General features: G+C 40.9%; 1 protein-coding gene across 6 annotated transcripts; it reads right to left on the bottom strand.

Annotated features, from left to right (window-relative positions):
* Positions 1-548: 548 nt before the first annotated feature.
* LOC145659109 (arf-GAP with Rho-GAP domain, ANK repeat and PH domain-containing protein 1-like) lies at positions 549-23,514 on the bottom strand. Of its 6 annotated transcripts, none has more exons than XM_081720113.1 (28): positions 23,300-23,514; positions 23,087-23,172; positions 22,748-22,855; positions 22,240-22,309; positions 21,872-21,992; positions 21,399-21,586; positions 21,184-21,287; positions 20,798-20,994; positions 20,495-20,580; positions 18,544-18,726; positions 18,254-18,428; positions 12,797-12,886; positions 10,770-10,905; positions 10,563-10,665; positions 9,918-10,092; positions 9,137-9,346; positions 8,697-8,909; positions 8,148-8,253; positions 7,640-7,787; positions 7,246-7,314; positions 6,998-7,081; positions 6,286-6,397; positions 5,799-5,912; positions 5,155-5,285; positions 4,861-4,943; positions 4,312-4,347; positions 1,929-1,992; positions 549-1,809 (listed from the first exon to the last, which is right to left on the bottom strand). In XM_081720113.1, exons 1-28 carry the CDS (start codon positions 23,312-23,314, stop codon positions 1,789-1,791), a joined length of 3,228 nt encoding a protein of 1,075 aa, XP_081576239.1. In that variant the 5' UTR covers positions 23,315-23,514; the 3' UTR covers positions 549-1,788. The 6 variants fall into 6 exon arrangements, with proteins under 6 accessions (XP_081576239.1, XP_081576240.1, XP_081576243.1 ...); XM_081720114.1 differs by having other exon boundaries at positions 4,861-4,934; XM_081720117.1 differs by lacking the exon at positions 23,300-23,514 and adding an exon at positions 22,428-22,546 and having other exon boundaries at positions 23,087-23,107.
* Positions 23,515-25,257: the final 1,743 nt, after the last annotated feature.

The raw sequence follows: 25,257 nt of genomic DNA, 5'->3' as shown, positions 1-25,257 counted from the left end.
CTCTTACAACTTTAAAACTCCATAAGACAAAATGTTTTCACAATTTTTGAAGCCCTTCTAAGAACTTCAAAACCTATATAGTGCTTTCACAACAGATGTAGCTGATCTCTGAATGTTTTCTTTCACTGGTAACATTGTGTATTAAACCTGACAACATAAAGAATGGTTATATCAGTGAAAAATGACTAAAACTAAAACCTGCGGTAAGGTCAGTACCAGTGACCTCCAGGCTTTCAGTTAAACTGTCGTCAGATACATAACAGGCTCCACAAACCCAACACATTTAAGCCTGACGCCTTTCTCCACCACACCTCAGAAGACTCACTTTGCAAGCTGTTCAACAGACTACTGTTTACCATTCACAGGTGCAAGCAATTTGGATAACCTGCTGGTATCTCCACCCCACAAACCATGGAACTAAGGAGAACACACTCAGGCTACAGAACCCCAGACCAGACATGTCCCCCTACAGGAACTGCTATGAGTGTGCTTCCAATCAATCTGTGGTATGGTTATGTATGCAGCCCAGTGACAGACAAAAATGAGTATGGGATCTAAATGCAAGTTTAATCCAAAATCAGGGTCAATGCACAGTGTATTGTTCAAAAGCTAGATGACATGACAGCGTTTGAGGGAACCAAAATAGGAATAACCTGTAAGACAAACCCATCAACAGCAATAGATGAGATAACACTATGATAGCAAACAGGTCTAATGAAAACAGCAGGTGATCTGAGTTCCAACAGCGAGGGACAAATACAGCTCTTCTGAGAACACATGCAACTGTGCTCAGTTGTGTCACACCCAACTCGTGACCTCTGTTTTGACCTTAACATTTTTATGACATCAATGAATGCCAATGTATTCCTTTTTTTCTTTTCTAAAGCTCTCATTTAATTTTTTTTTTGTCTGCTTTCATCCTTGCCAACATAAAGCACTCTTTTTTTGCGTGTGAAATGTATGCTGTAGGCCTACAAATAAATTTGCTTTGGCTTATGTATTGTCCACTAAGTTCCTCCGAGTACAACAGACATTATTGACAAGATTTTTAAAAGTTAATGATTCACTTCCACTATAGCCATACTGCTTTTATCTATCTGCTGACATACATTATGATACAGGTAAGAGTCAATAGGCAGGGCAATCCCTCTCACTGATAAACCAGAGCGACTGCGTGAAGTTCAGACATTTTCTGTCACCATCCATAACCCAGCAGCCACACTCATGACCTTTTTTGTGAAAACAAAAACAAACAAAAAACAATGTACACAAAAAAAAAAAAAGGTTTAATGAGTATGACTGTGTGGGAAGGTCATTATCAAAATGTTTTCTGAATAAGAACAATTACTGGCATCAAAATGGTAAATCCATACATATACTGTAGGAATCCATTTCAAACTACAATCTTAATGTGTGTAGCTTTCATTACTGTTAGTGCAAACTAGTATGTGAAGAATTATATATGCAGTTATTTAAAGTTTAGCATTTGTGCATATTTGTGATTTTTTTTTTCAGTTGGTAAATACCTACATTTGCTGATTTTCTGGTAACAGTGTTCATTGTATGAAAACAAAGAAGTTAATCTGTTAGAACATAAAGGTGTAATATAATCTGTTAGTGCATAAAGCGTAAATATGTAATATAAATGCGAGTATGCATGTTTATATATAGAAACCTGAGGAAGATCTAAAACATGACAAACATTTCTAGTTTGTTTGTTAAGGCCCCCTGTAAAAAATAGCAAAACAAAAAAAAACAGGATCCAACAGCATCCATCTTCCTCCTCCATCAGCCCAAGTCCCCACCATGCTGAGAAACAGAGACAGAGAAACAGGGAGAAAAAAAGGAGAAACAGAGAAGCATATACAGTGGTACTGGTGTGGTACTGGTGTAGCATATCTATGGTACTGGTGTCATGAGGTAATCACCTGAAGGCTCATAATAGTGGCAATCCACTCTATGAATTCATCTTCAGAATCACAGCAAAAGTACCTGGAGAGAAAGAAATGACTTTTATGTCTTAATGCTTACAGTGTATGGTTTACAGTGTATGGCACACACCCGAGCTTTGTAGTCTCTGTCATAAATAAATCTTATTAATGTGGATTGCCAGTGGAAACGGCAGCTTGACAAAGCCAAGCTATGTGTCAAATCTAACACAAACATTACACCTAAGGCAAATAGGTTTGATCACTCTCAGTCGTCACACTTCTTTCTCCATGGATGATTCAGGAGTGTAAATCCACACTAATATTCCAGGAGAGGGGCGGGGCCAGAGCCTTTTTTTGTTGCCTAGTGCTGTTATTTAACATATAAGCAACATACAACCCTCAATGTGGGTGCCAAAGTACTTTAGTCATGTACGAATTGTACTGTTAGCCTTGCTTGTATTTATTAAAAATGTATTTTGTAAGTTTAGCGTATTGTTGTAATGCCATAAATAGTATAAGTGCATAAATGATTGTAATTATTGTAATTAAATTATTGTAATTTATTATAATACTCATATAGATGGCACGAGTGTAATTTCTATTGTTTAAGTACAAGTTAAAGGCATAGGATGCTTTTCTTTATGTTTTGGATTATGTTCATAAACCTTTGCATATGGTCACTTTAATTAAGATACACGTTTTGATTCCTGGGACCAACACAGTTTTCGTACCTTGTTGCATTTCAAATTAGGAATAACTGTTTTAGAATGTCCCTTGAGATGTGATTTTGTTGCTAATCTGCAATAAACACCTTTATTGCTTGTACTTTTTACACTGACTCATGTGGACGTTTCTCTTTTCTTTTTACGAACACGTGTGACAAACACTGTGACTACTGCCGAATCCCGTATTTAACACAACCTAAACACGATTCCTACCCAAATGCAAACAGTTTAGACCCTCCGACCACATTAATGAAGAGAAATAGAGATTAAAAAACAAGAAGTGTAGAGATCAATAGGACGGACATATGCTGGATACAGCAATAGTTCAGGAGTCATCCTAGGTAAGGAACACAGAAACAGACAAGAGTTGTCACAATGCCCAGGCACCCAGAGAGAGGGACATGCCCACTGACACACACACACTTTAGTTCTGCCTTGCCTTTTGGCTTCTTAAAGAGTCTTCTCATCCACACTAACGTATCACTCTCTCACTGCCGCCATCACAGCAGTCTTGTAATCAAACCCATTTTTGCTGTAAGGCTTGGCAGACATACCTATAGCATCTCCTTTATTCCAACCAATGCTAAGTGCCCTGTGAGGGAATTATATTACGCTGTGATTATCTTCCCCAAATGAAGAGCATGTAAAATACATCAACATATGCAGAGAAAATGCATTTAACATAACTTAAAATCAACTACCTGGATGCTATGGGATCCCACACTACCAAATCATGCCTACTATATCTATTTATAGGATTATAGGTAGGGACATGGGTACCTGTCATCTGTCTTGACATGACAACTGGTCCAGGCACTACCTTTCCACACATATATGAGTGACTCACTCAAGAAATGAGTCTACAGTCTTTGTTTGAAGACAGCCAGTGACTCAGCTGTAGGAACAGCCAGTGGAAGTTAATTCCACCACCTGGGGGCCAAGACACAGAACAGTTGGTGTCTTGAGGGATATGGTGCTTTGAGTCGATCAGTACTAGAGGCTCTAAGGCAGTGTGGGGAACAATGGCATTTGAGTAGTGCCTTTAGGTAGATGGGATCTGACCCTGTTCTGGCTTTGTAGGAGATTGTCACTGTTTTAATCTGATGGAACTGCTACAGAGAGCCAGTGGAGGGAACACTGCAGGGGGGTAAGAGGTGAGAACTTTGGGAGATTAAAAACAAGCCAAGCGGCTGCATTCTGGATGAGCTGCAGGAGTCTGATGGCACAGAGGAGAAGACCTGCCAGGAGTGAGTTGCAGTAGGCCAGTCTGACAAGGGCCCGAACAAACACCTGAGGGCCTTCTGTGGAGAGAAATGGATGGATTTCCCTGATATTATAGAGGAGGAACCTGCATAACTGAGTCAATTTAGCAACATGAACAGAGAATGATTGTCCTGAAGTATCCCAAGATTGTGTGCCTTGTCAGCTGGAGTGATCCAAAAATTCTAACAACATCCTAGAATCTTACATCTCTCATGATAATCAAAACTATGTATGATTGTTCTGGATTATGTGGATTATGTGAATTATGTGAATTATGTGGATTATGTGGATTAAGTGGATTAAGGCATTATTGCCATGCCAATGGTGAATCAGTTCCAGGTTTTTTGTTGTCTTTGCTTAGTCTTAATCCAATAATTTGTACTGTTTCTCACCACTGCTGTTGGTCATGAAGCACTGTTAAGCCCCACCTGCAAGCAAACAAATAAATTACAGTGCATTAACAATAACTTTCAGAAATATTACTCTTAAAAATTGTGTGTGTTATTTACAGTATATGTGGCTGTACTTTGTGTGTGAGGTGAGTGTGTGTGTAATTTCAGAGTAGGTAGCAGTAGTTTGTGTGTGTATATAATTATGTTGTAGGTGTCTGTAATCTGTGTAAATGTATATGTGTAATTATGGCATACGTGGCTGTAATTACAGTGTAGTTGGCTGTAGTTTGTATGTGTGTATATGCATGTGTGTGTCTGTGTGTGTAATATATTTACAATGAAGGTGTTTGAAGTTTGTGTGTCTGTGTGTATATATATATATATGTGTGTGTCTACGTGTCTGTACTTTCTGTGTGTGTGTATTTACTGCGTAGATGGCTGTAGTTTGTGTGTGTGTGTGAGTGTGTGTGTGTGTGTGTGTGTGTGTGTGTGTGTGTGTGTGTGTGTGTGTGTGTGTGTGTGTGTGTGTGTGTGTGTGTGTGTACCTACGGTGTCGGTGGCTGGAGTTTACTCATATAGCCTTGGTAGACCTTTATTTCTTGTACTGGCCATTCCTTCTCACACTGAGAGCCCTGCAATAAAAGTACACACACACACACACACACACACACACACACACACACACACACACACACACACACACACACACACACAGAGCTGTCTTTATAGGGGCCTTAGACTGAACAACTCCTGATCAAATTAAGTTTATTCAGAGTATTTCTCCACTATTATATCACATATATTATGTCATATATTCAGGTTTATACCCATGTATAGACACACCTGCAGTTCTTTGTACAGCCTGAAGGTGGAGCCAATCAGCTCACAATGGCGGTTGGAAAAGCTCTTGCATTTGCCCCCTTTAACTTCACTCATGCGTAGTGCTCCCAGCTTGCACACTTCCTCTTTACCACCTGATTGAAGAAACAGAGGTGGGCTTGTGTAAAGAGTCAAGAGACAAAGTGTAAAGAGAAAGTGAGGTCACCACTATAATAATAATAATAATAATAATAATAATAATAATAATAATTTCAATGTATATAGTGCCTTTCACAAGTGGGAAACTTGGAAGACCCAAGAGCAGTGAAGAGGAAAGTTTTTAGTTCATATTTAAAGGAACCTTGGTTACATGTAGCTCAGTGGTGAAGGTACTGGACTTGTAATTGGAAACTTGCTGGTCCAAGCCCCACCACTGCCAAGTTAACACTGTTGGACACTGGATAAAAGTGTCATAAAAGTGCTAAATGCCATAAATGTAAGTCAAGTTTGTGGGACAGTAAAAAGAACAGAGCTAGAGGATCTATGGGAGTATGAGGGACCGTATAAGTGAATGAACTCAGAGACGCAGGTAGTAGCACTCTGAACTGTAGAAGGATCTTATACTTAATCTGGGAGATAACAGGAAGCTGATGCAGAATTGCACATACTCAAATACATATTGATGTCACTGGTGTAATGGCTTCTCTTGACCAACAGGTGGCTCTGTGGGCTGAGGGAGTAACAGACTGGCAGCACTGCTTCCTTGTAGTGCAGCTCTCGCTCTGATAAACAGACATTTTTATGACTCTATTTTTAAATCTTTGAATCTGTATTTATACCTGTTTCATTAATGCTATTATCAGTTGGTTTTAAAGCAATGTGCAGGGTATAAAACAACAACCATATTCCAGTCACTGCAAATGTATCAAAATTTATCCATCTGTTTTCAGTCCTTCCACTTGTGTTACTGTGTGGACATGGTTTAAGCTTAGAGATATATATTAATAGTTTATATTCTTAGACTATTTACATGCACTTCAGTCGGACCTTCATTTAAAACAATATTTCATTTCAAAGAATATTTAAGAATATTGTTTTCTGCACTTAAATAAAGAAAAACAGCTTGACAACTCTGTTTGAGGAATGTTTTCTGACCAATCTCTTCCTTGGTCTCATAACACCTCCAAAACTCTCCATCTGCTGGCTGGATTCCACACATCTCTAAAACCTCCAGGACCAATTCCTCTACTGTTGTACTCATCCCGACCTCACACACACACACACACACACACACACACACACACACACACACACACACACACACACACACACACACACACACAGAGAGAGAGAGAGAGAGAGAGAGAGAGAGAGAGAGAGAGAGCACTCTTTATTTCATCTGTGTATTCTACTTTAATTTTGCTTATGTATACTGAATCAGAATTAACTTAAATTCCAAGTCCCTTAGAGCTCCTGACCAGTGCTTTTGAGAAAAATGAAAATGAAAACATGCTTAAAGCTGAAGGCTTCTGTCAACATGGCTAAGTGGTATAATTTTTTGGAATATTAGCTAAGCTAACATGGGAATGTCTGGTTCAGTATGCGCAGCTCTGGTCAACAAATCCTTAAAACAGTGGACGTGCTTTGTTTCACAGGCTGGAGTGTACTGACAGTTGGTACAGGACTTGAAATACTGTCTGTGTAGTTACTAAATATTGCATTTTATATACAGATTACACTTTAAGGCCATGATGTAATTCTTGAATCCCTAGTAAAAAAAAAAAAAAAAAAAAAGCCCATTGTCATATAGGAGCAGGTGAAGCTTCAAGCTCGAGCTTGAGCTGAACACTGCTGAAAGGTGACTCACCTGCACAAGGAGTTCTGCATCCTCCTCCCTCTTCTCCAGGTAAATGGCACAGACGGTGTGGGAGGGGACAGGTGTCAGAGAGGCCTGGTACACAGTGACAACATCAGTCATCCGAAGAAGGCAGGAAGTTGCACATGTGAACATGTTCAGACTGTGCCATGGGTTTCACCAAGGTGTGCACTGTGTGGAGATGCAAGGTGTTGAGCGTCTAAATTACCCAGAGGCCCTTTGAAACCTTGAACTCTCACCTGGTCTTTGAGCTTGTTTAGAATGAGAAGGGTCATGTCCATCTGCTTCTGAAGCTCTGCATCTGAGATCTGGGGAAAAACATTTGTTTAGCTGTGTGTTTAGCTGTCTTTCAAATGTCAGTGCAATGTCACAGCATCTATGACTGAGGTGCTTTCCATTTCTTCTGAGTATACAAGTAATTCTAGAGACTATTAGACTTGTGTCAGATGTGTAAAAAAGAAATTCTATTACTGCCACCATTGTAAAGAAAGATTATCTCATTATTCAGTGTGACGTTAACAATGACGCATGTGAACCATAGCAATTTTAACAAGCACTCAGGTCCTCATGGACAGTCAAGGAGACAGGCATTACTTTAAAGGTTGTGACCTGCTGGTTTCAGGCTGGACTCACATTAAAGATGGCACAGTAACTTCCAATCAAGTCCTCCACCACTTTGAAGGTCCTGGGGTCGGCTTTATCCGTCTGAAAGAGAGTCGGCCCGAACACGAGTCCCAGATTCCGTGTCGTCATGTGGTTTATGTTGGAGAAGTTCTGCACGCTAACAGAAAGTGGTTAGCACTTAGACACACAGTTCCTCAAAGCAAAGGGGAATATATATACCAGAAAGACTTTTCCCAGTCCTGAAATCTGAAAAACTTCCTTTTTTGGAAGAGTCCCAAAAGGCAGCGCACGTATAAGATAACACTTCGCTAATCCCTAACGGGAAATTAGACACAAAGGTCTGTCTGTCTTGAAAAAGGCAATGAAACCTCAGATGTTGGTGTTTGGTTTGTGGAAGTGAAAACAACAATGAAAATAATAATATGAATTTTTGTCTCCTTCACGTGCTTTCTTCCTGAATTGTGAACCTAACAAACAAAGCTTTTGAAAACATCTACAGCAAAGTAATGACGGGTACCAGTAGAGGTGGTTAAAGAGAGCTTTGAAGGTCTCTCTGTTGACTTCAGGCAAGCTGGACAGGAGTGTCTGGTATCTGCTGGTTTTGTTACAGTTATCTGTTAACTCTGCAGAAAGTATGACACAATGACACCAGGATTAAAACACCAAAAAACAAAAAACAAAAACAAACAAAAAAGCAAGATTGGATGGAAGCAGCTTTATCTATGGCCTCCATATATGTGAGAAGAGGCTAAAAGTACTGACATTGCAAAGAAATGTAAATGTAAATGACACTGCAGTCCAGTGCAGGCAGCAGTGAGAAAGGTTTTACAGCACTGTTCTAATCTCACAGTAGTCTTCAATATTTCTACACTATTTCCCCACCACCAACACCATATCCCCCACAGTATCACAGAGGGCTGTACACACACACACACACACACACACACACACACACACACACCCTTGTTCTCATTGTCAACCTCTCGAACACTACCTCTCAAAGATTGTAGTTTTTTTTGGAAGAGGGATGATAACAGGTGCTTGTGTATGTGTGCATGTCATTAACCTGCAGTACAAAGCCAGTTCTGTGAGTTTTGCTGTCCATTAAACAATCCTTCTCTGACCTCTCGGAGAAAACGCTTCAGTGTGTTCGTCACATTGTCTACTGCAATATCTTCGGGAACACAAACACTCCGTGCATCACGCAGGAATTCTTCCAGCAGAGCTGACACATGGGAATGAACACCACACTTCCTGTAGATGCCAGTGGACATGAGACCTGACAGTACACACACACATCACACATCATGGTACACACACACACACACACACACACACACACACACACATACACACACACACACAAACCCAATACACTTATGAACACTCTATTTATATGCAAGAAATACAGTATTTGAAAACAAGGTACTTGTTACAGTTTTGCTTATTTGGAAAATTGTGTGTGTGTGTGTGTGTGTGTGTGTGTGTGTGTGTGTGTGTGTGTACCATGACGTGTGATGTGGTCGAGACAGCGGTCAACAGCGATGGGGATGCCTGACTCGGTGAGCTGCTGCAGGGAGAGTGGCTGGTCTCCTGCCCCGCCACAGAGTCTGATGGACCGTACCCAGCCCGGAAAATGGGGCTTGTTCTCTGCTATGACATGTAGAGATCCACCTCTCCACGAAAACACCATATCCCCCACACTGTCACTGAGGGCTGTATACACACAGACATAAACACACATGCATGCACACCTGAATATCAGCAACCAGCAAAAAAATGATATGATTGTTTTTTAAAGCTGAATTATGTAGGCATATTGTGTGTGTGTGTGTGTGTGTGTGTGTGTGTGTGTGTGTGTGTGTACTGGTTTAATTATAATTGGTTGTAGAGTTACAGCTGCATCCTCTAGTAATGGCTGAAAGATGTTTTCCTCCAAAGAAGGAAAGTGGGTTTCTTTACTGTACACTTTGTTGATGCACAATAAAGAAAGCAGAGAAAAGAATGGCCCAATTAGACTACCAGTGCACCACGTCTGTCTGTATCCAGGCTGGCCTGCAATGCCAGTTGCTGATGGACAAATGGCAACCGTGTTTCAGACGTTGATGTGCAGAAGCCAAGATTCTCATTGGTGGGAAGTAGTGACCCGGCAAATAAATTGTCCAATCATGGAATAATAATGGGGCTGGACAACAGAGATTTTGAATGTGGTGCATAAATAAAGGTTCTTCATTACAGTGTACAAAATAAAAGCCCTTCATTACAGTGTGTGTGCTCTGTCACTCACTGAGTGTAAGTAGCTTGCGCAGGTCAACATTCTGTACTGAATCATGAAGAAGAACTTGCAGTCTAGAGCCACTAAGGCAGAACCAACCAATTCCAGAACTGCCTTCAGCACAGCGTAGGCGGCCCAGACGATCACAGAGTCCACAAACATCACTCAGAACAGCAGGAAGCAGTGCCTGGATGAACATACAGAGATACAGACAGACAGACAAAACTTTGGTTTGTCTCTCCAGAAGAAAATAATGGAATTTCCTTTCATCCTTTTAACCTCTCTTCAAGTAAAAATAATCCCTGGTTCCCTGAGAAAAGCATGTAGTGTCTGATTGGTTATCACTGGTTATCCATATTGTGATCATTGAATTCAGTCCAATTTAGAAGGGGGTAACTACATAGCCTCACAGTGCAGAGAGATAATCAACACTACAGTTTGAGTTTACCTTACACTTATATTGTAATAGTACAGTCATAATAGTACAGTCTCAGTTTGAGATGTTAAAAATGGCACAGTCTGAGTGTGAAAAAACAGTAATGGTACAGTCTGAGTTTGAGGTGATAGAAATGGTCCAGTATGAGTTTGAGATGGTAGTAAAGGTACAGTTTGTGTTTGAAGGAGCAGGGTGTGAGTAATATAAGTAATCTTGGTTACTATAGCAAATGCCCTGATCCACTCTTTGATAGTAACGATGTCATCAGCTCCAAAAAGATAGACCCGCCCACTATCAGTGTACAGCTCAAAGGTATGTTCATACCTGCCAACCAATCAAAAGAGACACCATAGCCATGTTGGACTAAACAACTGAAAGTACAGTCATTAAATAATGAAAAGTATCAGGCCAGAGCTGGAGAGTGTTACCCATGAATCCCTGGACTGTTGAAGGACAGGCAGATGATGTCACTCGTTTTTATGCAGCCACACCTGTTAGTGCTCTGCTCAGTCTTATAGTAACTGAACAGTCCGTTGCCCAGGCAACACCACCTCTGAGAAAAATCTACAAAACACAGATAAGAACATTACTTCTGTTTTATGAAAGCCTTCAAACTCATGGCTCCCCACAAACTCAAACAACACACAAGACATTTGCTGAGTAAATTAAATTAACATAACAATGACTTTTATGTGTATCTGTATTCTATGAGTAAATGACAAAGCACTTTTGTAAGTCGCTCTGGAAAAGAGCGTCTTTTAAATGCCATGAATGTAATTGTAAATGCATCTGTTTCACTTTGCCATATCTAACATGTCAGGTCAAAGACATGATTCACACACATCATCTACAGTCAAATTTAATGTGCATCATTAAAGGGGTCTGGGTGCTGCCATCCACTCCTCCTTACTTAAAGGATTTACTGACAAGATTGATTCTACATCAATACTTAAAATAAGCTTAAAATATGATATGAAAACCAACATCTTTATTGGGAAGCATACCATTCAGCACAACACAAATCAGCACGTAATGAATTGTTTACAAGTTTAGAATGTCCAATATGGATAAGACATCAGTCTTTAGAGCTGAAGACTGTGAGTTTAATTCCCACCTGGATTGCTTTATATCCTGAATTTCTGTTCAGGGATCAGTCAAGTCCACCTTTTGATGGGTGTTTGTGGTTGGCAGTAGCACAGGGGTGGGGATGGTGTCTCTGTAGAGGGCCAGTGTGGTAGGTGCATGATGCAGCTAAGACTGAACAAGTGTAATCAGGAACCTGTCTCATAAAGCAGGATTTACTGCTGCTTGTAGAGTGCTAAGGGTTAGGGTTAACCCTGTATAGAGTGGTATGGGTTAGAGTTAACCCTGTATAGAGTGGTAAGGGTTAGAGTTAACCTCTATAGAGTGGTAAGGGTTAGAGTTAACCTCTATAGAGTGGTAAGGGTTAGAGTTAACCCTGTATAGAGTGGTAAGGGTTAGAGTTAACCTCTATAGAGTGGTAAGGGTTAGAGTTAACCCTCATGTAGAGTGGTAAGGGTTAGGGTTAACCCTTATGTAGAGAGGTAAGCGTTAGGGATAACCCTCATATAGAGTGGTAAGGGTTAGGGTTAACCCTCATGTAGACTGGTAAGGGTTAGGGTTAACCTTCATGTAGAGTGGTAAGGGTTAGGGTTAACCCTCATGTAGAGAGGTAAGGGTTAGGGTTAACTCTCATGTAGACTGGTAAGGGTTAGGATTAACCCTCATGTAGAGAGGTAAGGGTTAGGGTTAACCCTCATGTAGAGAGGTAAGGGTTAGGGATAACCCTCATGTAGAATGGTAAGGGTTAGGGTTAACCTTCATGTAGAGAGGTAAGGGTTAGGGTTAACCCTCATGTAGAATGGTAAGGGTTAGGGTTAACGCTCATGTAGAGAGGTAAGGGTTAGGGTTAACCCTCATGTAGAATGGTAAGGGTTAGGGTTAACCCTCATGTAGAGTGGTAAGGGTTAGGGTTAACCCTCATGTAGAGAGGTAAGGGTTAGGGTTAACTCTCATGTAGAGAGGTAAGGGTTAGGGTTAACTCTCATGTAGAGAGGTAAGGGTTAGGGTTAACTCTCATGTAGACTGGTAAGGGTTAGGATTAACCCTCATGTAGACTGGTAAGGGTTAGGGTTAACCTTCATGTAGAGTGATAAGGGTTAGGGTTAACCCTCATGTAGAGAGGTAAGGGTTAGGGTTAACCCTCATGTAGAGAGGTAAGGGTTAGGGATAACCCTCATATAGAATGGTAAGGGTTAGGGTTAACCCTCATGTAGAGAGGTAAGGGTTAGGGTTAACCCTCATGTAAAGAGGTAAGGGTTAGGGTTAACTCTCATGTAGCGAGGTAAGGGTTAGGGATAACCCTCATATAGAATGGTAAGGGTTAGGGTTAACCCTCATGTAGAGAGGTAAGGGTCAAGTCAGAGTCACCTACCTGCTTGCGGTTTGTAGTCAGTGATTGGCCTTGCAGAGGAAGCAACCTTGAATAGGTATCCATTATGACAGAGAACAGACGTGTGACCGACTGTGTGGAAAGAGGATATTGTGAGCATGCCTTAAAGGATAACCTAGTATTTAAACACCTATTATTATTATTATTATTATTATTATTATTATGTAGACTACAGACTGAAACATTTGTTATTTTTATCTTCAGCTTGTGTATTTTGCCCTTGAGCACCATGTCTGGAAAATAATACCAGACTCAGTGTTGACAGATCTTTAACTGAGCTTTGACCGATCTTTGAGCTTTGACCAAGGTTTGACTGATCTTTGACTGATCTTTGACTGATCTTTGAGCGTTGACTGATCTTTGAATGACCTTTGAACTTTGATCTTTGAATAATTGTTGAGCTTTGACTAATCTTTGACTGATCATTGACTAATATTTGAGATTTGACCAAGGTTTGACTGATCTTTGACTGATCTTTGACTGATCTTTGAGCGTTGACTGATCTTTGAATGACCTTTGAACTTTGATCTTTGAATAATTGTTGAGCTTTGACTAATCTTTGACTGATCATTGACTAATATTTGAGCGTTGACTGATTTTTGACTGAGCTTTGACTGAACTCAGCTTGTTTGACATTTTGAATATCGTGGCATTTGTGACACTTTCTTTGAATGAGCCACCAGTTTTTTTTTCTATGTTCTATGTTATGTTTACCTATGTACCTGTCATAACGGCAGATCCCAATGCAGACTACAGAACCCAGCAGCCCATTCGTCACCCAGTCAATGACGCAACCAATCGGAGGCGTCCAATCAGATCTGTGTCTGGTAGTGTTCACTCCAACTATCCCTTTCCCAGTCCTGGATCGGAAGTCAGAGAAGAACCCATGGTGGAATCTATGCAATGTGACTCCTTTCGCTTATCTGGGGAGGAACGATGATGCTGGTTCCAAGGAGGTCTGTGTTTATACTGTGGATCAGCAGGCCATCTAGTCAGGGACTGTCGTCTCCTACCTAACCTAAATCATTCACATTGACAGTTTATATTGGGTCTCATACTCCGTCCTCTATGTTCACAGCCCTAGTTGATTGCGGGCCAGAGGGCAACTTCATTCATGCCCATCTGGTACACGACCTGATCATCCCATATCTCTCTGCACAACCCCTGTACAACTCACCACCAGTTCCCTCCACTCTGAACTCATATCCTTTCTAGTCTTGCAAGCTTCATCATTTCCAGTCATTCTGGGCCTGCTGTGGCTGGAGCAACATAACCCAAATATATTTCATGGCCCCAGAATGGAGATAACCCAGTGGTCAGCTTATTGTCAGAAGAACTGTTGGACTTTACCCACACTATGACTCTGCGCCACGATGATTGAGAGCCCTGCTGACGAACAAGTTTTCGTTCCCCCCCAGCAGGGCGAAGGCAACCCTGTTACTCCATCACCATTCATGTGATTGTTCTGTCAAACTCCTAGAGGGTACAACTTTACCAAAGGCATGCATCTATCCCCTCTCCCAAGAAGAGGAAAGAGCCATGGAACAATATATAGAGGAGGCACTAGGGCAGGGTTTCATTCAGCCATCCACTTCCCCCATGACATCAGGTTTTTTCTTCGTAAAGAAAAAGGACAGTGGCCTTCTTCTCTGCATTGATTACCGAAACCAAAACCTGATCTCAAGGAAGTATGCTTATCCGCTACCACTCAGCCCCTGAAACAGCTAAGAGACAAAGGTCTTCACAGAATTGGACCTCTGTAACATGTATAATCTTATATGGATCAAGAAGGGAGATGAATGGAAAACCACCTTTGTCACCACAAGGGGCATTATGAGTACAAGGTGATGCTGTATGGTCTCAGCATCACACCCTCGATATTCCTAGCATTCATCAATGATGTTCTTCGAACGGTAATAGGATGATATGTCATCACGTATATTGACAACATTCTTATTTACTCACCTGATCTTCCGATGCACATCCGACATGTGCGTTCAGTACTAGAGATTCTCCTGGAGAATGTACTGTATGTAAAGGGGGAGAAATGTAAATTCCATATCATGACCATGACCTTCCTGGGGTATGTAGTAAGCCATGGGGGAGTTACTATGGATGACAAAAAAATAGAAGCCATCCTTCATTGGCCGGTATCCACCACCGTCAAAAGGCTACAGAGTTTCCTGGGCTTCGTGAACTTCTATCCACACTTCATAAGAAACTTCAGTAGCATAGTGGCCCCCCTCACATCTGTCCTTAAATGGTCTTCTACTAAATGGGATTGGACTCTGGCAGCTGAGGATGCATTCGTCAAGTTAAAGGAGGCTTTCACCATGGCCCCCATCCTTTGACACCTGAATCCTACAGTCTTGTTTATTGTAGAAGCAGATGCATCTAATATTGGAATCAGGGCCGTGCTCTCGCAGAGGCATCAAGGGGACAAACTTCGTCCAGTGGCCTATTTCTCCAAGAAACCTTCCCCTGCAGAGCAAAATTATGGGATCGGAGACTATTGGCCATTAAATTGGCCCTAGAGGAATGGAGACACTGGCTGGAGGATTCTAATCATCCCTTTCTAGTGATTACAGACAATAGGAACCTGGAGTATATGCGTATGGCCAGATAACCCAACCCCCGCCAAGCCCGTTGGTCATTGTTGTTCTCCAGATTCAATTTCAAGATTATGTCCAGGATTATATCGTCCAGGAACTCGGAATACTACAGCAGATACCCTTTCCCATGTCCATCTGGGGGAGTGAAAGGAGACACTGGAGGAAAGGGAAACCATTCTACCTGGGTCCACTTGGCCTCTATCCAATGAGAGATTGAACAAGCCACACAAGGTGCTGTTACACCAATGGAATGCCCAACGCATAAGCGTTATGTACCTGCTTCTTGCCTGGACCGTTTGTTAGCATGGGCTCATTCCTCCCTCGCTACGGGTCATCCAGTGGAGAAATGTACATGTCAGCTCATAGCTCACCGGTATTGGTGGGAGACGATGACGAATGATGTCCACTGTTACGTTTTGTCCTGCTCTGTCTGTAGCCAAAGCAAGACACCTAAGACCCTCCCTGCCAGTAAACTCATGCCACTTCCTGTGCCTGAGAGACCTTGGTCGCACATTGCTTTGGACTTCGTCACTGACCTTCCCTGTTCAGAGGGTAACACTACCATCCTCATAGTTGTGGATCAGTTCTCTAGAGGGGTAAGATTCGTTGCATTCTCGAGACTGCTGAGATACTGTTCATGCAGGTGTTCCGAATATTCGGCATATTATCCGACAGAGGTCTGCAATTTGTGTCTCGATTCTGGTCTGCCTTTCTGGATAGGATAGGAGTTACTGTAAGCCTCACGTCTGGTTATCACCCACAGTCTAACGGGCAGTGTGAGCGAACTAATCAGGAACTGGACAAATTTCTTAGGTGTTTCTGCATGAACAATCCTTTAGACTGGTCCAAGTTCCTACTTTGGGTGGAGATGGCATAGAATTTGCTCACCAGTTCCTCTACCAGCTCAACCCCTTTTTAGTGCATTCTGGGCTATCAACCCCTTATGGCTCCATGGGCCCCTGTCACCGCTGACATCCCGGCAGTGGACAATTGGATGCAACTCAGTGAGAAGGTATGGGATGAGACTCATCAATGTATCGAAAGTGCCCTCCTTAGGTACAAGGAAATGGCAGACAGGCACAGGGGGGAGACCTCTGTCTACCTACCAGGTGACTGGGTTTGGCTGTCCATGAGGTATTTCCACAAGCTGGGTTCATGCAGCAAACTGGGCCCCAAGTATATCGGCCCTTTCAAAATCATCAAGCGTATCAAGGAGGTAACATATCAGCTGAACCTTCCTGCTCACTACCGTGTCTCGAGGTCATTTCATGTCTCTCCTTAAGCCTGTTATAGCTGGCCCATTGGACGAGGATTCTCCGAAAGAGACTCCTCCTCAGAGCCTAGATTATGATGGAAGTCCGGTTTACATGGTGTGTCGCATCCTGGATTCTAGGAGGAGGGGTGGCTCACTACAATACTTGGTGGACTGGGAGGGATTCGGCCCCAAGGGACAAAGCTGGGTCCCTTGAAGTGATGTACTGGATTGGACGTACACCCGAAATACCTGGACAGACCTGTGCCCCATCCACAGGGTCGCCCTTGCTGCATTCCTAAGGATAGAGCCTGCACTAGACCGGAGTCCACCATGATGGCAAGGGGACTTCGCTGTTGACCTTGTGCCTCTTTGGGGGAGGGTACTGTCATAATGCCAGTTCCCAATTCAGACTACAGTACCCAGCAACCCGTTCGTCACCTGGTCAACGACGCAACCAATCGCCAGAGTCGCCAGAGTATTGAACCCGCCTGTATGTCTTGATTACAAGTGTATATAAGAATGTTTCAGACTCACAGTCTTTGCAAAGTATTGCTGACAGATTATCTTAAAGCATACCGAGCATTCTTTTTGGATAGCCTTTCTGTGTATTGTACCCTGTTCTTATATTTCTGGTTTTTGTCTTTTTGCCTACCCCTTTTGTATTTTCTGCCTGGTTCTTTTTGTCATTGCTCTTTTGGTTTCGGACTTGGACTGGTTATTTCTTTACGTTTTGGAGTTCCCCTTCATGTACCTTGGATTATTCCCCTATCCTTGTACAATTAATAAATCACCTCCTTTTTCATATCCACAAGCATCTGGTTTTGCCAGACCCCTCAGAGTCCCTATGTTATGATGACCTACACACCCAAAATCTTCCAGAAATGTATTGCCTTTAAGATGCAGGTTGCAATAATTGCAATTATTCTATAATGCTTTTAAGTAGCACAGACATATATTTTGAAACATGTCTCCAGTAGTAAATCTCCCCAGCACTCTTTTATATAAAAAAGCAATACATAATTTTCCAATGATTCTTTCTCAAATTATTAATCATCTTTTATTCTGGATGTTTCAGAGATTCTGTTTTGAATCTATTTTAATTTTGGCTACCTCAATGTTGGGGGCCCTCTCTATGGAGCATAAACTGGTTCATTTGAGTGCTACAAAGAAATTTGACTCATGTGCTCTCATGTGCTCTGCACTTCATAGAAAAAATGTACACATAATAAATAATTACTTTCATAAATATAATTTGTTACTTCTCGGTTCTAAAATGACCTTTTGCTTCTTTAAAGAAGCATGTTATCAAAGCCTCAAAGCTTATCTTTGTTTTGATACTGCAGTGCTCCTACTTAAGTGTGTATTTCCTGTTTGAATATCAAGTTTCACTTCTAAAGGTGATTTCCTCATCTCACCTCTCACCACATAAGTTTCAATACAATATAATTTCCTCATCATGTCTTCAATAGTTAAGTTCCACATCACTATTTACATTTATTTAAAAATACAAATTGTCTTGCTTTACCAGGTATGTAAACATACGTGTGAGTGCATGTGTGTGGCAGTGTCTACCTGTGGTCAGGTGATGCCGCAGTAGCTCCACCTGTGCTGGCTGTCCTGTGTGCTTCGCCAGAGCTAGAGGAGAAGGGAATTCTGGGATGCCTGTGTAACATCTGATTTCTGCACCAGAGAACAGCAGAGAGAGAGTCTCCACCAAATTATCAGTCTGTACTGTAGTGCACAGTGCCTGAGGACAGAAAAGGAATTTGTTTAGGAATAAGCATGTTAAACCCCATAACAATATTTTAAATAATCCCTCATGTGTAACATTATACAATTAGGTAATTGGAGTGTGTACATACATTGTTGAGTTCCTTCTGCTGACCATAGAGGGTGTGGCGTTTACAGTACATGGCATCTTGGTATTTAGCAGTGATGTGTTTGACACGCTCGGAACTGCTGGCATTCTGACTCAGCCTCTCACAAGCAGGAACATCCACTGCCCAGAACTGGTTGGCTTTACTGTTGCCTATTAAAAGGAAAACCTACCAGCAAAGAACAACAACTTTGAATCACACCCTGAAGGAATTTTCCCAAGGATGAAGAAAACAGACAGATAACTTTAGGTTAGATGACTTAAATAAAATAATAAAAATCTCAAAGTGCATTACATAATATGGAATACATATTAAAGTTTCATTTAAACACAATACATAATAATGCTACAAATTGTAATGTTGCTGCTGGCCCGAGTGCCGCAGGGCATGGGGAGGGACGCACAGACTCCCTTGACAATGTGAAACATTTAATGACATTAAATATGTACAACAAGGGTGGCACTCACACAAACACCGATGGAAAACATGACTGTACACTTAACATTAAACATAGAACAACGATACATTAATATACGATTACACAAAACAATGTTACGGCTATACTAATCAGGATTGACACAGACGTAGAGACAATGACCAACAAAGGGAGCACACACGGACAGGGGTTTAAATAGACACACAAGACATTAACATTAAACCCTATACACGTGTGTGCAATCCCGTGGGGCGTGGTTACAACACAAACACGGTACATGTGGATCCCCCTGCACACGGTGGGCCGTACCACGTGACTTATGGGGAAGAGCACTCCGTGACAAAAATGAAATATATCAAATAAAATCTATAATAAATTATAAAGGAATGACCTTAAAAATGAATTCTGGGCCAAACTAAACAAATATATTTTGATCTGGATTTTAAAAACCTCTCAAGCTGGTTGTCCATATAAGAGAGTTGTACAGAGAGAAAAAGTCTTTCTAGTTGCAGGTGGTTCCAAGAATTATCAGAGAGAAGAGGCTGGGATGGGTTATAACACTGATCAAAGCCATTAAAGGCTTTAATCACTGTAAGCAAGACATTGTTCAGTAAGACAGACATGACTAAAGTGCTTAAGGTACATGACTAGTAATCAGAAGGTTGCCCGTTCAAACACCACCACTGCCAATTAGCTACTGTTGGGCCCTTAATCCTCAATTGCTCAAGTTTTATTCAATCATAATTGTACCTGGATTTGCATAAAAGTGTCAGCTAAATGCTGTAAATGTAAGCGATTCACTCTGGTCCGGGGAATTACACAAGCTGCTACATTCAGAGCCAGCTGAAGACACAGCAGCTCACCACACACTGCATTAGTCTCATCTAGACATTATGAAAGCACCTACTGGTTTCGCTGCAATGTATAGGATTATGTAATGTGTCATTCTGCATGGCTGTTGACAGCAGTTAGATGACAGTTATATGGGCCTTAAATTATAAGATAACACCAAGGTACTAAGCAGTACATTCAGATTGCTCAGAAAAAAGTGTCAAAGCCTGCTTTAAAAGTAGAGCTCTTATACTTGGTAGACATAGTAACTAATATCAGTATTTCTGTTTTAGTTTTATCAGAAAAAAATTCTGATCACATAGACTTTTTAAACTTTACAGTTTTCCGTTTTGTACATCTGTGTAGCGGAAAAATTATACACAAAAAAATAACAACAAGTGGAGTGAATTTCTAACCATCTGAAAAACTGATTCAGACAGAATTAAGTTCATTCTAATGGAAACTGTATTATTATTATTATTATTACTATTAATATTATTATTATTAGTTACACATATATAGTATCTTTCTCATTCCCAATGATGCTTAGGAATTGCTTAGGCAATTCCTATAAATTATGTAAACTGAACACTAGAATGTTAAAAAAATACAGGTTTTAGTACACTTGAGCAGTGTAGAGTGTGGTTGTTAGATCAGAGCTCACTATACCTTAATGAGATCATCAGTCCACACACACTCATCTGACTTCAGATTGTAAACCTTGGATACAGATTGTCCTAAAGACTGGTGCACACCTGTCATCTCACACACACACACACACACACACACACACACACATACACACACAAACACACACACACACACACACACACACACACACACACACACACACACACACAGGGGCACGTGTAACTGTATTTACACAGACATGACTCTATAAGCAGTGGTATACCGTGTGTGTGTGTGTGTGTGTGTGTGTGTGTGAGTGTGTGTGTGTGTGTTTGTTTTTACCTGCACATTGTTCACACAGCAGCACACACAGGTTGACTGAGGCCCACTCTGGCATTACAGCACCACAGTCTGCACACGCACGATTTGTCTCCAAACTCCAAACCCTCTCACACACACTGTCTGATGATGACTGGCTCACACATGCCATCAGACAAGCATACCAATGCTGCCACTCCACTTGTGAGTCCACCATGAAACTACATTATAAAAGACAAGGAGAAAGGGGTTTTTTTTGTGTGTGTTTGTGAAAGAAAGAAATAAAAGAAATGTAAAAATGACACTTATAAAGTTCATTATACATGTCATTGAGCTATTATTATTATTATTATTATTATTATTATTATTATTATTATTATTATGGTCGTTGTTGTTAAGTTAAAGTGTACCTGAAGGTCCGGTAAGGGGTGGTAATTTTGACAAATTTGCTGGTCTGTTTCACACTTGCTCTAGACATGTCAATGTCAGTGATTCCTATACCCTGCAAATACTCCTGCACACACATATACACATACACATGCCATGCAACATTTTCAAAGGTGTACGTTTACAGAAATGTGAGCATCCCATAACACTTATGAACACACATATACTGTACACACACCTCACGATTTCTGAACAGGTACACCTTGTGGTTATTAACCACTGTATAGAGTTTGTTGCGTGGTGATGTCATTTCCAGGTAGCCCTCAGTACTGACAACAGCAGTTTTAAAAAAGCCATTCCCACACTTTTTCTCTTGTCGACTATCTAGAACCTTCCATAGACAGCTCAGCCAGTCATCTCTCTGTTCTAAAACACACACACACACACACACACACACACACACATGCATGCACAAAGACACACATCAACACACACACAACCTTTGAGTATGTTCAGATTGCTTAATACATCATTTTTAAGAAGTATGTTAGTGCAATTTAGTGTAATGAGATTAGTGAGAAGTGAGATCAGAGTGTAGTGTTTAGTGAGTTTAGTGTATAATGGCATTGGTGTGTAGTCAAATTAGAGTGCAGGGAGTTAAGTGTGTAGTAGGCAGTTATAAGTGAGTTAAGCATGTAGTGAAAACTCAACTGCTATTTGGTGCACGGAAGAGAAAAGTTCGTCCCTGAGTTATGATCTCAAAACGCTTCTCACCCACACGCACTACCTCGCTCACACAAGCCAGGGCCACCATGCGCTTAGAGTACACCTCCTGCAGAGCATGATGAGGATAAGAGAGAGGGATGAGATGGAGGGATGTAGAGAGAGAGGGATGGAGAGAGAGAGAGAGAGAGAGAGAGAGAGAGAGAGAGAGAGAGAGAGAGAGAGAGAGAGAGAGAGGTAGTGAATGATCAAAGGGAATATAGAGAGACACCAAATGGGAAGTTACAGGAATAGAAGGACATATACTCTGATACTATGAACGTTTACTGAATGTTTGAACTGATGACTGGTTGAACCTTGTTGTTCTGAAAATATCTCAGATACTCCCAATCCAGCTGCACCCACCTCCTCTGAAACTGCCGGCCTCTGAAAAAAAAAAAAATTGCCACTACACGTTCAACACTATTTGCAAATGAAGGTAAAAAGAATTATATTGCTATGTATAAATGAAGAATACACAATACACAGTATTTGGTCACATTACCAAAAATGTGTTGCTTAATTATGAAATGATTCCTAAGTATTTGTTCATTTTAGCTCTTCCAAAGAAAATTCTGATTTCCTGATTACAGACTGATGAGAGATGGGCTGAATCTCGAGTTCCTGAAATTACAAGTACAGCTGAAGCTTTGCAGATATGGTTGTGAAAATAAAATGCCAACATGTTTCTGAAACACACACACACCCACACACAAACACTATGGTTGTGAAAAGAAAATGCTAAAAATTAAATTCAATACACAGACACACAAACAAACACACAAACACACATACACCCTGTTTCCCAAACTCACACATACTTACCCATTAGGGGGAGTTTTATCAAGCCAACCTGATTTAATTATCAGTTGCAGATTCAGATCCTCTGGATGATCAGGAAAACCCACACAGTGTATATCAATACTCTCGTCACTACATACATCACACACACACACACACACACACACACACACACACACACACACACACACACACACACACACACACACACACACACACAGACCAATAGACACACAAATATGCAGAGATAGTGTTAAATGTTCATACTCTTCAATACACAGGCCATGTTGCCCATCATTTATTACTATATGTAGACATCAGTTAATCCTTAAAACCACACACATCACACACACACAAACATACCGCTCTCTTTTAAAAAAATTGTGTGTCCCGCCTTCTTCTACAGAAAGACTTCGAATACTCTTTAGGCCCGCCACTGCAATGGACCCCTATTGGACAAACAAATAAATACATAACAATGTAAAGAGACAAAATGTCAGTAATGCAGTAGCTCGATTCTACTCAATATATGTGTATTGAATATACACAAGCACACAGAAAGAGACAAGAACTCACCTTTTTATCCACCATGTCAGTCTGTGTGTAAATCCTTAATGGAGATATAAGGAGATATATGCTAAGACTATGTCCTGACTACATTTACTGTAGTCTGCAGCCAAGCATAAATACCTGCTCTGTAACTTTGCTATTTATTTCTAATAATACTACTCTACACAGTACTCTGACATGAGGTCAAGAACCACCACACACTGGTCCCAGCTCAAAAGCTTCTGTCTGATGAATTTCCAACACACACTTCTTTATATGAACAATGAGGAAGCTATGCTGTTGTTTTGTATGTGTGGTTATGTGTGTGTGTGTGTGTGTGTGTGTGTGTTTGTGTGTGTGTGTGTGTGTGTGTGTGTGTGTGTGTGTGTGTGTGTGTGTGTGTGTGTGTGTGTGTGTGTGTGCAAAACTCTGATGGAGTTTTAATTTTTACTGGCATGCAGAACATATGATGTGAATGATGTGCAGTATACTATCACAGGTTATAACACATTTACATACATCTGCATACACTTTAGCTTTCATATGCTGTTTAATTGACAAGAGAGAGATTTGTCTATATATGAGCTGTTTATGACAGGTTATAATCTGGCAGAGCTAGAAGAACATGAACCCAGAACCAGCCTAACCTGACACGAGTCTGTTCGGTCACACATACCATGCATGACTTTTTGCCAAGTACTAAAGCCTGCTTTAAATGTCACTAATTGTCTCTAGATGATGCCATGTGCTAATTAGCATATCTATGACATCATTGTCATATTTGCCTGCTGCCTAGTGTCAGATGGTGTCAGCCTTTCACATCTGGTTGCTTCTCTCCTACTCTGTGTTAACATACATTGTATTTTAATATAGCCAAATTCCCAGGAAAGCTGTTCTTATTTCCATATGTTATTTGGGAGAAATATGAAATAGTGACTAAAAGGTGTCCCATTTACGCTACACGTTAACCAGCACTCACTTCCAAGCCATTTATAAGATGCTGCTCATAACATGATTCTTGTTCAAGTTATGGAACAGCCATTATACTGACATCTAGTAACCTGGTTGTTTCAGAGATGTTTCACAGTCTTAAATTTATTTTAAACATGGTCACCTCCATGTGGAAGACCTGCTCTATGGAGAATAAACTGGTTCATTTAAGGACTACAAAGCAATCTGATTCTTAATGTGAACTGCACATTATATTTTTACAAAATGTAAAAATATTATATTTTACAAAATGTAAAAATATTACAATATTAAAAATAACTTTTTTGCTAATTTTTGGTGGTAAATTCTTTTTTTTTCCCCTCTGTTCTCAACCTTCTTTTGGTGTAGAGTGCCAAGTCAACACAGTGTTTTGTTCTTTTTTCAGTTTAGTTGAGAGTCTATACAGATCTCCAAAACTGTCCATATACCGTGACCAAGACTGTGAATTTAAAAGGCTGTCTAACACTCAGTGGGCATGCAGAAATGATACACTGAGATCCCTGAAGGTTCTTTCTGCCATGATGAAGCTACTCCAGAACATGGCTGAGCATGACCCACCAGACCCTATATGAGGTGATGCCTGGATGCTCTTGTGTAGCATAGATTATAAATGTATTCTGTGCATGGACATTGCCACACCCATTGTCAATGAGACTGCCATTGCATCTGCTTCACTTCTGAGCAAAGACCTTTGATCTGATGGTGTATGATGATGGTGCATCCTACACCATTGTGGAGGGTGTCATGCAATGAATGAAAGCAATAAGGAAGGATGAAGAGTTCAAGGTAATTTTTTCAGAAGCAAAAGGACAAGCAGAGGCAATAGGCACTGAGGGTCCAGATGAAATACCTGGACAAGCATAACACAGGAAGGTACCTCAAAGGTACAAGTACAGCTCCCTGTTTGATACAGAGGATAGCCAAGCCCAAGGCTTAGAGGAGCACTACCAGGAAAAGGTGTTCTCTGCCTTTCTTGACATATTCTCCCAGGAGCC

Source organism: Electrophorus electricus, chromosome 8 (assembly GCF_041902795.1).
Source record: "Electrophorus electricus isolate QZ-2024a chromosome 8, ASM4190279v1, whole genome shotgun sequence".
In the NCBI taxonomy this organism is placed as follows: Eukaryota; Metazoa; Chordata; class Actinopteri; order Gymnotiformes; family Gymnotidae; genus Electrophorus; species Electrophorus electricus.
Note: the sequence above shows the minus strand (reverse complement) of the source record. Positions and strands in the feature narration are given on the sequence as shown.